At 46.7% G+C, this 12,065-nt stretch overlaps 1 protein-coding gene across 1 annotated transcript; it reads right to left on the minus strand.

Annotated features, from left to right (window-relative positions):
• Nucleotides 1–262: 262 nt before the first annotated feature.
• Nucleotides 263–10,869, minus strand: LOC123049737 (uncharacterized). Its single transcript, XM_044472621.1, has 2 exons — nucleotides 10,589–10,869; nucleotides 263–394 (listed from the first exon to the last, which is right to left on the minus strand). The coding sequence occupies exons 1-2, from the start codon at nucleotides 10,859–10,861 to the stop codon at nucleotides 344–346; spliced, it is 324 nt and encodes a 107-aa protein (XP_044328556.1). The 5' UTR covers nucleotides 10,862–10,869; the 3' UTR covers nucleotides 263–343.
• Nucleotides 10,870–12,065: the final 1,196 nt, after the last annotated feature.

Below are 12,065 nucleotides of genomic sequence, written 5' to 3' on the forward strand. Positions count from 1 at the left end.
GCTAGCAGCGGCAAAAAGCACACACGCCATCAACATCCCAACCAGCACAAGTGGCATCCCCTACAATTCATTCACACTCGAGCATGTGAAACAACTCACACGACTTTACAGGATAAAATCTATGAGATAGTCTGGAAGGCCCTGTATATAGTGCTGTTTGAGAAATCCTGCACCTCAAAAATGCCGGTATTAAAAGTAAAAGGCGTACGGTTGACACATGACCAGCATAGCGGCAAGATCATCCTCCCAAAGCTCTCACACAGGGTCCACGGCTAACTTTGCAACACAAAATATTTCGCTCTCGGACACCAACAAAATAATCCTTCCAGCCTCATTTGCATTTCTAGGCTCTCATGATCTCCCACACCAGGAGGACCTCTGTGAAGCTCTCATTCTGAAAGGTGAAGAGATACATTGCCAATTTATCCCCATGGTTTATCATCAGAAAGAAAAACGTCAGTAAGAACAGTACTGAATAATATATGCATCATGCATCTTTGCTAGCTACCTCGGCATCAACCTGACAGACATACACAATTGCAAATGAGGCTACCAAAGCTAATATTTAGATTACCCAAATGATGGTTTATGCTATGCACATGCTGTTGGGAATCGTAGCATAATTTTAAAATTTTCCTACGTTCACCAAGATGCATCTATGGAGTATACTAGCAACGAGGGGAAAGGAGTGCATCTACATACCCTTGTAGATCGCGAGCGGAAGCGTTCCAATGAATGTGGATGACGGAGTCGTACTCGCCGTGATCCAAATCACCGATGACCGAATGCCGAACGGACGGCACCTCCGCGTTCAACACACGTACGGTGCAGCGACGTCTCCTCCTTCTTGATCCAGCAAGGGGGAAGGAGAGGTTGATGGAGATCCAGCAGCACGACGACATGGTGGTGGATGTAGCGGGATGCCGGCAGGCTTCGCCGAGCATATACGAGAGAGAGGGGTGTTGCAGGGGGAGAGGGAGGCGCCCAAGGCTGTAGGTTGCTGCCCTCCCTCCCCCCCTTTATATAGGCCCCCTGGGGGGGCGCCGGCCCTAGAGATGGGATCTCATGGGGGGGGGGGGTGGGGGCGGCGGCCAAAGGGGGAAAGGGGTTGCCTTGCCCCCCAAGGCAAGGGGGAACCCCCCCCCCCACCCTAGGGTTCCCAACCCTAGGCGCATGGGGGGAGGCCCATGGGGGGGGCGCCCAGCCCACTAGGGGCTGGTTCCCTTCCACTTTCAGCCCATGGGGCCTTCCGGGATAGGTGGCCCCACCCGGTGGACCCCCGGGACCCTTCCGGTGGTCCCGGTACAATACCGGTAACCCCCGAAACTTTCCCGGTGGCCGAAACTTGACTTCCTATATATAATTCTTCACCTCCGGACCATTCCGGAACTCCTCGTGACGTCCGGGATCTCATCCGGGACTCCGAACAACTTTCGGGTTTCCGCATACACATATCTCTACAACCCTAGCGTCACCGAACCTTAAGTGTGTAGACCCTACGGGTTCGGGAGACATGCAGACATGACCGAGACGCCTCTCCGGTCAATAACCAACAGCGGGATCTGGATACCCATGTTGGCTCCCACATGTTCCACGATGATCTCATCGGATGAACCACGATGTTGAGGATTCAATCAATCCCGTATGCAATTCCCTTTGTCAATCGGTATGTTACTTGCCCGAGATTCGATCGTCGGTATCCCAATACCTTGTTCAATCTCGTTACCGGCAAGTCTCTTTACTCGTACCGCAATGCATGATCCCGTGACTAACGCCTTAGTCACATTGAGCTCATTATGATGATGCATTACCGAGTGGGCCCAGAGATACCTCTCCGTCACACGGAGTGACAAATCCCACTCTCGATCCGTGCCAACCCAACAGACACTTTCGGAGATACCCGTAGTGCACCTTTATAGTCACCCAGTTACGTTGTGACGTTTGGCACACCCAAAGCACTCCTACGGTATCCGGGAGTTGTACGATCTCATGGTCTAAGGAAAAGATACTTGACATTGGAAAAGCTCTAGCAAACGAAACTACACGATCTTTTATGCTATGCTTAGGATTGGGTCTTGTCCATCACATCATTCTTCTAATGATGTGATCCCGTTATCAACGACATCCAATGTCCATAGTCAGGAAACCATGACTATCTGTTGATCAACGAGCTAGTCAACTAGAGGCTTACTAGGGACACGTTGTGGTCTATGTATTCACACATGTATTACGATTTCCGGACAATACAATTATAGCATGAATAATAGACAATTACCATGAACAAAGAAATATAATAATAACCATTTATTATTGCCTCTAGGGCATATTTCCAACAGTCTCCCACTTGCACTAGAGTCAATAATCTAGTTACATTGTGATGAATCGAACACCCATTGCGTCCTGGTGTTGATCATGTTTTGCTCTAGGGAGAGGTTTAGTCAACAGATCTGCTACATTCAGGTCGGTATGTACTTTACAAATATCTATGTCTCCATTTTGAACACTTTCACGAATGGAGTTGAAGCGACGCTTGATATGCCTGGTCTTCCTGTGAAACCTGGGCTCCTTCGCAAGGGCAATAGCTCCAGTGTTGTCACAGAAGAGAGTCATCGGGCCCGACGCATTGGGAATCACCCCTAGGTCGGTAATGAACTCCTTCATCCAGACTGCTTCCTGTGCTGCCTCCGAGGCTGCCATGTACTCCGCTTCACATGTAGATCCCGCCACGACGCTTTGCTTGCAACTGCACCAGCTTACTGCTCCTCCATTCAAAATATATACGTATCCGGTTTGTGACTTCGAGTCATCCAGATCTGTGTCGAAGCTAGCGTCGACGTAACCCTTTACGACGAGCTTTTCGTCACCTCCATAAACGAGAAACATATCCTTAGTCCTTTTCAGGTACTTTAGGATATTCTTGACCGCTGTCCAGTGTTCCATGCCGGGATTACTTTGGTACCTTCCTACCAAACTTACGGCAAGGTTTACATCAGGTCTGGTACACAGCATGGCATACATAATAGACCCTATGGCCGAGGCATAGGGGATGACACTCATCCTTTCTATATCTTCTGCCGTGGTCGGGCATTGAGCCGTGCTCAATTGCACACCTTGCAATACAGGCAAGAACCCCTTCTTGGACTGATCCATATTGAACTTCTTCAATATCTTGTCAAGGTATGTACTCTGTGAAAGACCAATGAGGCGTCTTGATCTATCTCTATAGATCTTGATGCCTAATATATAAGCAGCTTCTCCAAGGTCCTTCATTGAAAAACACTTATTCAAATAGGCCTTTATACTTTCCAAGAATTCTATATCATTCCCCATCAATAGTATGTCATCCACATATAATATGAGAAATTTTACAGAGCTCCCACTCACTTTCTTGTAAACACAGGCTTCTCCATAAGTCTGTGTAAACCCAAACGCTTTGATCATCTCATCAAAGCGAATGTTCTAACTCCGAGATGCTTGCACCAGCCCATAGATTGAGCGCTGGAGCTTGCATACTTTGTTAGCATTCTTAGGATCAACAAAACCTTCCGGCTGCATCATATACAACTCTTCCTTAAGGAAGCCATTAAGGAATGCCGTTTTGACGTCCATCTGCCATATCTCATAATCATAGTATGCGGCAATTGCTAACATGATTCGGACGGACTTCAGCTTCGCTATGGGTGAGAAAGTCTCATCGTAGTCAACCCCTTGAACTTGTCGATAACCCTTAGCGACAAGTCGAGCTTTGTAGATGGTCACATTACCATCTGCGTCCGTCTTCTTCTTAAAGATCCATTTGTTTTCTATGGCTCGCCGCTCATCGGGCAAGTCAGTCAAAGTCCATACTTTGTTTTCATACATGGATTCTATCTCGGTTTCATGGCTTCTAGCCATTTGTCGGAATCCGGGCCCGCCATCGCTTCTTCATAGTTCGAAGGTTCATCGTTGTCTAACAACATGATTTCCAGGTCAGGGTTGCCGTACCACTCTGGTGCGGAACGTGTCCTTGTGGACCTACGAAGTTCAGTAACTTGATCCGAAGCTTCATGATCATCATCATTAACTTCCTCCCCAGTCGGTGTAGGCACCACAGGAACATTTTCCCGCGCTGCGCTACTTTCCGGTTCGGAAGGGGTGACTATCACCTCATCAAGTTCCACTTTCCTCCCACTCAATTCTTTCAAGAGAAACTCCTTCTCTAGAAAGGACCCGTTCTTGGCAACGAAGATCTTGCCTTCGGATCTGAGGTAGAAGGTATACCCAATAGTTTCCTTAGGGTATCCTATGAAGACGCATTTTTCCGACTTGGGTTCGAGCTTTTCAGGTTGAAGTTTCTTGACATAAGCATCGCATCCCCAAACTTTTAGAAACGACAGCTTAGGTTTCTTCCCAAACCATAATTCATACGGTGTCGTCTCAACGGATTTAGACGGAGCCCTATTTAAAGTGAATGCAGCAGTCTCTAAAGCATAGCCTCGAAATGAGAGCGGTAAATCGGTAAGAGACATCATAGATCGCATCATATCCAATAGAGTGCGATTACGACGTTCGGACACACCGTTTCTCTGAGGTGTTCCAGGCGGCGTGAGTTGTGAAACTATTCCACATTTCCTTAAGTGTGTACCAAATTCGTGACTTAAATATTCTCCACCACGATTTGATCGTAAGAATTTTATTTTCCTGTCACGTTGATTCTCAACTTCACTCTGAAATTCCTTGAACTTTTCAAAGGTTTCAGACTTGTGTTTCATTAGGTAGACATACCCATATCTACTTAAGTCATCAGTGAGAGTGAGAACATAACGATATCCTCCGCAAGCCTCAACACTCATTGGACCGCACACATCGGTATGTATGATTTCCAATAAGTTGGTTGCTCGCTCCATTGTTCCGGAGAACGGAGTCTTGGTCATCTTACCCATGAGGCATGGTTCGCACGTGTCAAATGATTCGTAATCAAGAGACTCCAAAAGTCCATCTGAATGGAGCTTCTTCATGCGCTTGACACCAATGTGACCAAGGCGGTAGTGCCACAAGTATGTGGGACTATCGTTATCAACTTTACATCTTTTGGTATTCACACTATGAACATGTGTAACATCACGTTCGAGATTCATCAAAAATAAACCATTGACCAGCGGGGCATGACCATAAAACATATCTCTCAAATAAATAGAACAACCATTATTCTCGGATTTAAATGAGTAGCCATCTCGAATTAAACGAGATCCAGATACAATGTTCATGCTCAAAGCTGGCACTAAATAACAATTATTGAGGTTTAAAACTAATCCCGTGGGTAGATGCAGAGGTAGCGTGCCGACGGTGATCACATCGACCTTGGAACCATTCCCGACGCGCATCGTCACCTCGTCCTTCGCCAGTCTCCGTTTATTCCGTAGTTCCTGTTTTGAGTTACAAATATGAGCAACCGCACCGGTATCAAATACCCAGGAGCTACTACGAGTACTGGTAAGGTACACATCAATTACATGTATATCACATATACCTTTGGTGTTGCCGGCCTTCTTCTTTTCCGCTAAGTATTTGGGGCAGTTCCGCTTCCAGTGACCACTTCCCTTGCAATAAAAGCACTCAGTCTCGGGTTTGGGTCCATTCTTTGACTTCTTCCCAGTAACTGGTTTACCGGGCGCGGCAACTCCCTTGCCGTCCTTCTTGAAGTTCTTCTTACCCTTGCCCTTCTTGAACTTAGTGGTTTTATTCACCATCAACACTTGATGTTCTTTTCTGATCTCTACCTCAGCTGATTTCAGCATTGAATATACCTCAGGAATGGTCTTTTCCATCCCCTGCATATTGTAGTTCATCACAAAGCTCTTGAAGCTTGGTGGAAGTGACTGAAGGATTCTCTCAATGACCGCGTCATCCGGGAGATTAACTCCCAGCTGAGTCAAGCGGTTGTGCAACCCAGACATTCTGAGTATGTGCTCACTAACAGAACTATTCTCCTCCATTTTACAGCTGAATAACTTGTCGGAGACTTCATATCTCTCGACCCGGGCATGAGCTTGAAAAACCAGTTTCAGCTCCTCGAACATCTCATATGCTCCATGTTTCTCAAAACGCTTTTGGAGACCCGGTTCTAAGCTGTAAAGCATGCCGCACTGAACGAGGGAGTAATCATCAGCACGCTGCTGCCAAGCGTTCATAACGTCTTGGTTCTGTGGGATTGGTGCATCACCTAGCGGTGCTTCTAATACATAATCTTTCTTGGCTACTATGAGGATGATCCTCAGGTTCCGGACCCAGTCCGTATAGTTGTTGCCATCATCTTTCAGCTTGGTTTTCTCTAGGAACGCGTTGAAATTGAGGACAACGTTGGCCATTTGATCTACAAGACATAGTGTAAAGATTTTAGACTAAGTTCATGATAATTAAGTTTATCTAATCAAATTATTTAATGAACTCCCAATCACATAGACATCCCTCTAGTCATCTAAGTGAAAACATGATCCGAGTTAACTAGGCCGTGTCCGATCATCACGTGAGACGGACTAGTCAAGATCGGTGAACATCTCCATGTTGATCGTATCTCCTATACGACTCATGCTCGACCTTTCGGTCCTCCGTGTTCCGAGGCCATGTCTGTACATGCTAGGCTCGTCAAGTCAACCTAAGTGTATTGCGTGTGTTCCGAGGCCATGTCTGTACATGCTAGGCTCGTCAACACCCGTTGTATTCGAACGTTAGAATCTATCACACCCGATCATCACGTGGTGCTTCGAAACAACGAACCTTCGCAACGGTGCACAGTTAGGGTGAACACTTTCTTGAAATTATTATAAGGGATCATCTTACTTACTACCGTCGTTCTAAGCAAATAAGATGCAAAAACATGATAAACATCACATGCAATCAAATAGTGACATGATATGGCCAATATCATTATGCTCCTTTGATCTCCATCTTCGGGGCACCATGATCATCTTCGTCACCGGCATGACACCATGATCTCCATCATCATGATCTCCATCATCATGATCTCCATCATTGTGTCTTCATGAAGTCGTCACGCCAACGATTACTTCTACTTCTATGGCTAACGCGTTTAGCAACAAAGTAAGTAATTTACATGGCGTTATTCAATGACACGCGGGTCATGCAAAATAATAAAGACAACTCCTATGGCTCCTGCCGATTGTCATACTCATCGACATGCAAGTCGTGATTCCTATTACAAGAATATGATCAATCTCATACATCACATATATCATTCATCACATCTTCTGGCCATATCACATCACATAGCACTTGCTGCAAAAACAAGTTAGACGTCCTCTAATTGTTGTTGCAAGTTTTTACGTGGTTTGTAGGTTTCTAGCAAGAACGTTTTCTTACCTACGTATGACCACAACGTGATTTGCCAATTTCTATTTACCCTTCATAAGGACCCTTTTCATCGAATCCGTTCCGACTAAAGTAGGAGAGACAGACACCCGCTAGCCACCTTATGCAACTAGTGCATGTCAATCGGTGGAACCTGTCTCACGTAAGTATACGTGTAAGGTCGGTCCGGGCCGCTTCATCCTACAATGCCGCCGAAACAAGAAAAGACTAGTAGCGGCAAGAAGAATTGGCAAACTCAACGCCCACAACTGCTTTGTGTTCTACTCGTGCATAGTAACTACGCATAGGCCTGGCTCATGATGCCACTGTTGGGAATCGTAGCATAATTTTAAAATTTTCCTACGTTCACCAAGATGCATCTATGGAGTATACTAGCAACGAGGGGAAAGGAGTGCATCTACATACCCTTGTAGATCGCGAGCGGAAGCGTTCCAATGAACGTGGATGACGGAGTCGTACTCGCCGTGATCCAAATCACCGATGACCGAATGCCGAACGGACGGCACCTCCGCGTTCAACACACGTACGGTGCAGCGACGTCTCCTCCTTCTTGATCCAGCAAGGGGGAAGGAGAGGTTGATGGAGATCCAGCAGCACAACGGCGTGGTGGTGGATGTAGCGGGATGCCGGCAGGGCTTCGCCGAGCATATACGAGAGAGAGAGGTGTTGCAGGGGGAGAGGGAGGCGCCCAAGGCTGTAGGTTGCTGCCCTCCCTCCCCCCCTTTATATAGGCCCCCTGGGGGGGCACCGGCCCTAGAGATGGGATCTCATGGGGGGGGCGGCGGCCAAAGGGGGAAAGGGGTTGCCTTGCCCCCCAAGGCAAGGGGGAACCCCCCCACCCTAGGGTTCCCAACCCTAGGCGCATGGGGGGAGGCCCATGGGGGGGCGCCCAGCCCACTAGGGGCTGGTTCCCTTCCACTTTCAGCCCATGGGGCCCTCCGGGATAGGTGGCCCCACCCGGTGGACCCCCGGGACCCTTCCGGTGGTCCCGGTACAATACCGGTAACCCCCGAAACTTTCCCGGTGGCCGAAACTTGACTTCCTATATATAATTCTTCACCTCCGAACCATTCCGGAACTCCTCGTGACGTCCGGGATCTCATCCGGGACTCCGAACAACTTTCGGGTTTCCGCATACACATATCTCTACAACCCTAGCGTCACCGAACCTTAAGTGTGTAGACCCTACGGGTTCGGGAGACATGCAGACATGACCGAGACGCCTCTCCGGTCAATAACCAACAGCGGGATCTGGATACCCATGTTGGCTCCCACATGTTCCACGATGATCTCATCGGATGAACCACGATGTCGAGGATTCAATCAATCCCGTATGCAATTCCCTTTGTCAATCGGTATGTTACTTGCCCGAGATTCGATCGTCGGTATCCCAATACCTTGTTCAATCTCGTTACCGGCAAGTCTCTTTACTCGTACCGCAATGCATGATCCCGTGACTAACGCCTTAGTCACATTGAGCTCATTATGATGATGCATTACCGAGTGGGCCCAGAGATACCTCTCCGTCACACGGAGTGACAAATCCCAGTCTCGATCCGTGCCAACCCAACAGACACTTTCGGAGATACCCGTAGTGCATCTTTATAGTCACCCAGTTACGTTGTGACGTTTGGCACACCCAAAGCACTCCTACGGTATCCGGGAGTTGTACGATCTCATGGTCTAAGGAAAAGATACTTGACATTGGAAAAGCTCTAGCAAACGAAACTACACGATCTTTTATGCTATGCTTAGGATTGGGTCTTGTCCATCACATCATTCTCCTAATGATGTGATCCCGTTATCAACGACATCCAATGTCCATAGTCAGGAAACCATGACTATCTGTTGATCAACGAGCTAGTCAGCTAGAGGCTTACTAGGGACACGTTGTGGTCTATATATTCACACATGTATTACGATTTCCGGACAATACAATTATAGCATGAATAATAGACAATTACCATGAACAAAGAAATATAATAATAACCATTTATTATTGCCTCTAGGGCATATTTCCAACACATGCCGTCATGTTGTGGTGTGAATTACAGAAAATGCTTGCTCCCAAGAAAATAAAGAATCTTAGTCAAAACAGGAAACTATTGCTGACATTTTCTAAAATTCAGAGGCACTCATGTAACCCTTAAGTAAACTGTTTTGTTTTGCCATTCTCTTTTTCAAATGCATCAAGACATTAAGCTTCAATGTTTTCTCGAGAGGAAAAAAGAAAGACTGCTCCAACCCATAACTAATAAAATGCTATATAGTTTCAGAAACCCAGTGAACAGATCCTGTGATGAGATTGGGATATACTAATATCCTGATCAATAACACATCACGACTTTTTTTGAACAAACATGACCATATATCAGCAACATCCTGCGATCCAACACAAAAAAATTCAGAAACAAAATCTCTGGGCAGTCGACAAGCAAGCATCTACAGTTCTTCACAACGGATCTCAAATTCTCAATTGACCTTTGCACTGCAACCAAACATGATTTCATAGCGAGGCATGATAAAAATCTATCTTGTTACTAAATCTGAGTTCTTGAATCTGTAGGAACAATAGCATTACAGCTTTTCATGGTAAGATATAAAATACTCTTGCTAACAGGAAAGTCCGAGCTTTTCAATCACGTACCCTCTCCAAAGTGGTCTAAAAAAACGATTAGAATGCCCGTCAAACACTACTAAATAAGTGAGAAAATCAAGAACAACAGTACAACACCCATTCTATCATTTAATCCAAAACAAGCACATCCAAACAAGTGTAATTACATTGCCAGCAGAAAAACTATCTGCCAGGTCTTTAATAGAATAATTTCTTCATCAGATCAGTCCCAGCTGCAAGTAACTGCACCGCAGCACACTATTTTTTCACTTGATTTAACTTCAGTGATATAATTTTGGTGAGAAGTTCAACTTTTACAGATCATTTTACAATTTTTTTATATAATTACAAATCAAGCTTCTTAATTATGCTCAATCGAACATGCTGAACTACCTAAAGTCTTCAACTAATGAAACGATATTGTTTCAGAAGCATTTCAAAATTTCTTCCTTAATCCAGTAAGTATCCCAAGTGAACATGATGTCCCGTAAGAACGTTCCCTATCCAGAATGGCTGACACATGCCAAGTAATTCAGGAGACCATAAGAAAGCAACTGAAATCAAGTGCAGAGAAAGATAACATTTGGATTGAAGGTCACTTACTTGCAAGATGTCTATACGACAGCACCAACGGAGAAGCACACCACGATTGCAAGGTGCTTGTTCCCAGCGGCGCGACTCTCCGGCGGTCGGGACTGGAAAAGCAGCGGATGGATGACGAGCGGGGGCGCGCGACGACGGGGAGAGGACGGCGGCGTGGCCGAGGTACTCATCATCTTCCTCAATGTGAATGCGTGAGCGGACAGGCGGGGGCGCACAATGATGGGGTGAGGACGGCGGGATGACGGAGGTACAATCTGCAGTTCTATGTACCATTTGCAATGGTGTTGAAGCTTTCCTGGCAGATTTGACAAGTAACCTCACCAATCAGGTTGTGCATATGACTGAAGAGAAAAAGAAGGCCATTTACAATGTTGAATGGATAGATAGCTATCCATTATCAACCAACTAACAGGAAAACACATGAATATAGTACTAACATCCGGCATTCAATGCTACTCCCATGATTGCAGAATGGGCAGGAAAAGACCGCGTCGAGCTAGTCCATCCGCTTCCTAAGGGGGTGGCTTAGCGGACTTCTCTCCTTCCTTCAAAATCTACAAAGAGCGGCAGTTAGAATCTTTAGTTAGTTAGTATCTTCTAAAAAATACAGCAATTGTACACGCATGGGTATCCATGTGCAGAGTAGTTCTAATTATTTTACTAAGCTATCGCACACCATTCCTTGTAAAAACAACAAAAATTTGTAACCACGCAAGATAAAGATAGCACACCAATCATACACAAATCATCATCCACAAGATGGAATCCATGAACACAACAACATGCATGATCCTGCTATGGACACCAGGGGCGGATCTGACCCAGAAATTGTGAAGATCCCATCTCTACGGCCTGGTGGTATTGATTGATTATATTCAATAAGAAAGGGAACTGATGCTGCGGTGGATGAGAAGAAACAACCTAGCTTTTTTCCAACCGGGCTCTCACCCCTTTCCATTAATTTTGCAATAAACGGAAATACATCAGTGTGTAACCAAGTCTTTTGTCATCCAGCCACCTACCAAAACCTGATGGCTAGCTGCTCATGCATACCTTCTTTGAGGGGAAGGAAACCTGATGGCCGGATGAAGACTGGGACGGGGTGCAGATGACAGCAGGACGTCCTGGGGTCCGAGGAAGAAGGGAGAAGGCGACGGGGTCTGTCCCCGGGAAGCGGGGGGAAGGGGGTCGGGATCGAGGCGGTGGCGGCGGCTGCAGCCCCCCGCACGTAGATCCACACCCCGGCGTTGGAGGAAAACAACTCATGAGGAAGTCCTACCTGCGCTCAATGCACCCGACCGCCGCTGCCATGCTCACCGACCTCGGCCTCGCCAGCGCCTCCAATGGCTTCCACGCCGCCGAGCTCAGGGCCATCGCGGTCGCGTCCCCTGCCTCCGGTGGCCATGGCGTCCTGTAGTTTGGGAACGGAGAGAGATTAGTGAGGAGAGGGGGAGAAAACAATGGAGGGCGTTGGGCG

The sequence above is a fragment of the Triticum aestivum genome, chromosome 2D, assembly GCF_018294505.1.
Source record: "Triticum aestivum cultivar Chinese Spring chromosome 2D, IWGSC CS RefSeq v2.1, whole genome shotgun sequence".
Lineage (NCBI taxonomy): Eukaryota > Viridiplantae > Streptophyta > Magnoliopsida > Poales > Poaceae > Triticum > Triticum aestivum.